Here is a 5,368-nt window from a genome sequence, read left to right on the forward strand (position 1 = left end):
AAAATTTTGGTCATTGCTGAGTCTTGAGGTGGCTTCAGGGCGGATTGAACCAGAGCCGGGTGGTATTTAGTGGTTTCTGCCCTGGCTTGTATCCAACTTAACATAGTCGACTTCAGTATTTTTGGTTAATGAAAGTTGTGGCCATCTTAAGCAAATGTGGCTTGAATGTAAAACTAGAGAGAAGTTTAATTATTGGCAGAGCAGTGACAGTGACAAATTGTTTTTCCTCCTTTTTAGTTATACTTGGGAAGCTGTTGATACCAAAAATCACATGCTTTATAAAATCAGCGTCTGCGGAAACGTGGGCATTGCCCAGTGTGGGAAAAGTGCTGTTTGTGTGCACGACTTGAAGACGGGCAGCTATCGTTCCGTGGGTAAGTAAATCCGCCCTTAAATTACTGGATGTGCAGAATCCCAATTTTGCAAAAATGACTCTGTGTGTATAGCTACCTACACAATTTTATTTGCTTATGATACATAATGTACATTTTATGTTTTATAATAGTTACAAGTGGTAATAATTTAAGTGTCCACTATGAGATCAAGTTAGGTTACTTCCAGCTGGTGAATACTATAGTAGTCATTACAAAGAATTACTTAGATTTGTATTTAGTGATATAGAAGGCTGTTTCCTATGTAGCTTTGCGTTCTCAGGCTTTTCTTAAACTCTTTTCTCCCTCCTTCACCTCATTTCCTCTGGTGTCCAGTCCCTTTCCCCCATGTAATGTTCTGCTGTCTTCTGAGGTCATTGGATTCTCAGGCAGTCTGTAGTCACATGGGGTCAAAGATGGTCATTGGTTTTAGGCTTACATTAAAAATTAAATAGTCCTAAGGACTGGCCATTCCAGAGAAAAGTGCAAGCCTTCCTTTCCTAGGGCTCATTTTATTTCCCCATACGCCCTCCTTTTGGGCCAGGATTCCTTTCGTCTGGTGAGGATGATGGGTCCAAGTGGGCTGGCAGCCCTACCAAGTTACGTGGGGTGGGAAAGGGGCAGATGCCTAAATGAAGACATAGGTGTAGGGCAGACATAAAGCAGCCAGTGTTGTCCTTGGATTTGGTAGCATGGATGTCAGTGGTGACCTTTGACCAAGGCAGCTTGGTGAGGTCTCATGGTGAGGGACAGTCATGCAGTGAAGATAGCATGTGACTGGGGATTGGCTTTGGGAGGTGCAGCTTCCGATGGTAGGAGCTCTGCCTGTCATTTTGAATGGAAATCCCCAACACAGTTAAAAGAGCTTTTTAGCAAGTAATGTTTAGAGTAAGAAGAGTACGGTCTTCAAGTTCTGCTGGTTGAGGCCCAACTCCTGTTTGGTTTTTCTCTCTCCCATTGAGGAGACCGTTGGACTGAAAACACGGTAAGAGGGATTTGCAGCCCAGGATAGAGATCTGAGGAAGCACCAGGTTGTTGTGAACTCTTGGGTCAGACACGTTATTATTTTGCGATATACTTAAAAAACTTGCAAGCGAGATTGCCGTTTTCCTGTTTGGGATCTTCTGATGATTCATGGAGAGAGGCCACAAGTGGCTGTTGGCTAATGTTGCTCAGGTTTTCAGAAGGAGGAAGCGTAGTTTTCTTCCTGACTTGATTATAATACTCGACTGTAGTATTTTTGGCTAATGAAAAGTGTGTCTTCTAGTTTACGGTAGTCTAGTCTAGTCTAGTCTAGTGTAACATAGACCAATACCAGATGCAGACAGGTCACTAGGAGGAGGATTGGTGAGGTTGGCATGGCTGGACAAAGTTTGATAATGACCAAGTTAGGTAGGCTTTGAAAGCCAGGCAGGAGAGTTGATATATTCTGGGGTTGCTAGTGGATCCATTTTAGATTCTTTGTGAAGGTAATGGGAGAGGTGATCTGCTAAAATGCGTTTTTAGAAAGCTGGGGCCCCATGGAAGAGCAGAGGGTGGTTAAAGGGTGTTGAGAGGCTGAAGGTAACTAGATGAGCTAAAAGCTTATTGACAGGTTGACGTTGATATAAACCAGCAGTTTCCAATCTCAGTTTACTCCCAGACACACACGACAGATACCTTTCCCAGAGCTTCAAACTCAACTCCTAAAGGGAGAGGGGTGCGCGAGGTGATGAGTACTTTCAGCACTGTCAAAAGTTGCCCTGTCTTTCAACTCAAGAAAGCAAACGAGTGCGAGTGGATGACAGTGACATTAACATTAGCACAGAGTTAATGTTGAATCGGATCTAATTTTGCTGATGTGTGTTATTCAATAGAAATAACTAAATTTGTTATTATACATTTTGTTTTATAACAAAATAATAACTAAATTTCTTGTGCACTTATGTGCCAGGTGTTAATGTTTTTAAGTAAAATATCTCATTTAATCCATGCACAATTTTTTTGAAGTTGGTTATTTTATTCCCCTCATTTTATAAATGAAGACACTGAAGCACAAAATGGATAAGCCACTTGCCAGAGGTTGCATGGCTGTGAATTTGAATGCCGATAGGCCAGCTCCAGAGTCTGTGTACTTATTTGGGGCTGTGTTGTCTGAGAGTCATAGAGGCGCTCAGATAGTTATAGAGCTAAAATGGGAACCATGACGGGAAATCTGAACTCCTGAGAAACCAACTCCTTATGAACTCTCTGGAGAGGGAAAAAATGTGAATTTTGAGAGCAGCCACAAAAACTGGAGCTCCCGATAAATTAGAACAGGAAAGAGCTAGTATGGCACTAGCTCCAAATGTATATGAGAACTTCATGTAGAACCAAAAATGAGGGTGTAATTTAGGTATTTTATCTGTTAGCAAACAGCGTCAGACTTCCTATCATGTAACAGAAATTACAGATCAGTTAAATTAAAAGTGGAAAGACAATAAATAGGACATTGGGGGGAAAAACCCTAGTAAAATAGAAATATAATCTGGAAGAGGTAAGAGCTTCTCTTAATAAATGATAAGACAGACAACCCAGGGGAAAAATGGCAAAGTCTAAGAACAGGCCTTTCACAAAGAGGAAATCCTGATGGCCGGTACAACTTCGCTAGTAAGCCAGGTGTGAATGCCAATCAAAGCAATAATGAAAGCTCCTTTTTCCCCCCCAGTCAGATTGCAATCAGATTGGCAGAAGTTTAAATGGTTGCATCACATCATAAGAGTGCTGACAAGGAGCCTAGAAACGAGCATTTCCTATTTTGCTACATAGGAGGATGGTTGTCTGCAACCCTTTAGGGAAGATAACTGTTGATGTGAGTTTTATAGTGCCCACAAGGGCAGTTTTTATACTTAGAAAGGAATATTAAGACCCCAACTTTGGTTTAAATAATATTATTTTTGATTAAAAAAGTCATACATTAGTTAGTTTTTCCTTAGGCAAATGATACTGTTACATATATAAATCTAGCAGAGTTTAGCATTCATTTTTATCGGGCCTGTAAACACTTGGCTTCATTTGCCACCTAGTTGAATCATCTTCACGTTTTAAAATGATTTATACATTTTATATATTTGAGTCCCTTTTAAAGTACTTCAGATATGTGATCTGCCAATTAAAACTTAAGCACTAATAAAAAAGTAATCCTTTAAACTTATATTTAATACTTTAGACACAAATAGGATGAACCTGAAATTCTCTGAGATGTTCTAATTCTGTGTCACAGTCTAAATCAGTTGCTCAGTTATAACCTTTGAACTAGAGTTATAACATTAAACATTGCACATTTGTAAAAATGCTGAATATGTTCACATTCCTTCTAACATCCTAAATAGGAACACTGTGGTTTTAATTTAATCTTTCTGACGGTTAAAAAGCTATATATCCGTTTCAGGAAGCCTGTTACCAGCCCATTTAACTGAGGTAAATGTGCCCACTCGGGAAGAGTATTAATTGGTTACTCGCCACCGAAGCCTGGAATTCAGGCCGCCTTCTTGTTGGTGACTTGGGTAGGACACAGTGAATCTGATTGTAGTTGCTGTGTCAAGTGGCTTCATTCACCCAGGAGCCTGGCCCTGACTTCAGGCGATAGTTATATTGTGTGGCTCCTGTGTGCACTTACAGAAATCTACAGCGGCCATCAGGTGGATCGCTGGCTTGAATTTTGCATCTCTCACTATTAAGATGTGAACATATCTTCTTAAGCCCTATGTTCTTTCATTATTTTCTTAAAACTATATAATTCTATGATATTTTAAGATACCTGGTTGAGTTTTAGATATAATTCATGTTTTGTCCCCTTCATGGTTTCTCCTGATAGTCTGGCAGTAGCTGTTAAATTTTAAAACATATATTCCTGTAACCTACTTTGGTAAATTTTACCAATAGAGGGATTGGTACTGTACCTATGTACTATATATATATTTTGTAGTATTGTGGCAGATATGCTGAAACAACTAACTATATGGGGATGGTTCAATAAATTGTATATTTTATTCTGATTTGGTTAATTCACATCTTAAAATATATATGAATAAATTATATTTTAAAACAGCAAACACTTAATATTCATTTATTTATAACAAATACTTGAATGAATCAGTCACTAAAACAAGACAAAAATCCCTTTTCACATGGAGCTTACAGACAAAAACAACAATGGCTAAGTCGTATATTAGAATGTGATGAGTGCTGTAAAAAAGAAAGGGAAGGAGAGTTCGGAGGGCTGGCGGTCTCGGATGTGTTCAGGGATTTTCAGTGGGGTACGTGTTGCTGAGAAAGTGACATTTAAGCAAAGACTTGAAGCTGAGGGAGTGTCTTGTGGCTCTTGGGGGGAAGCCAGTGCAGGGGACCAGGGGGAGTATCTGAAAGGGGTACTTGGTGGTAGCAAGAATAGAAATCTCTTTTAAAGAGTGTTGATATAAAGAGCAGAAAAATGAGGCAGTAGCTGGCGAGAAGTCTGGGTAGACAGGATTCTTTTTCAATTTGGCGAAACAACATGTGATAGTCCACTTTGAACGGCACGACACAATAATATTAGACGGGAAAGTGGGTGGCCAGGGAAGCCTTGCTGGAGCACACTGGTGACTAGCATGGAGAGGGCTGTCTTCCTGCCTGGCAGGCTCTGATGGATATGTTGGCGAGGCCTGGTGGCCGCGCGGTGGGCCCTGGGGCTGCCCGGGAGGTTGGGATCGCCAAGCCCTGCAGCCTCAGCGAGGCCGAGTGGCGAGCTCGGCTGGGCTCGGCCGGGGACGCCGAGGGTTGCAGGCGAGGCCTGGGAGGCCTGGAGCGCGGCCCGGCCTGGCGGGCTCTGGTGAGCGCGGCCGGGCGCGCAGGGTCTGGACGACCCGGCGCGGCCTGGCCTGGAGAGCGTGGCCTGGTCTGGCGGGTACGGGCGAGCGCGGCCTGGCGGGCCTCGTGCGCAGGGTCTGGAGGACCCGGCGAGGTCTGGCTGGTAGAGCGTGGCCTGGCCTGGCGGGTAC

General features: G+C 42.4%; 1 protein-coding gene across 1 annotated transcript in view; it reads left to right on the top strand.

The window, feature by feature from the left end:
* Positions 1–237: 237 nt before the first annotated feature.
* Positions 238–5,368, top strand: part of IGF2R (insulin like growth factor 2 receptor) — an 85,776-nt gene continuing 80,645 nt past the window's right edge. Inside the window, exon 1 of the mRNA XM_019663767.1 lies at positions 238–374. Coding sequence (XP_019519312.1) covers positions 272–374 — 103 coding nt within the window. The 5' untranslated portion in view covers positions 238–271. The remainder of the gene's footprint in view (positions 375–5,368) is intronic.

Source organism: Hipposideros armiger, unplaced genomic scaffold (assembly GCF_001890085.2).
Source record: "Hipposideros armiger isolate ML-2016 unplaced genomic scaffold, ASM189008v1 scaffold_404, whole genome shotgun sequence".
Taxonomy (NCBI): Eukaryota; Metazoa; Chordata; class Mammalia; order Chiroptera; family Hipposideridae; genus Hipposideros; species Hipposideros armiger.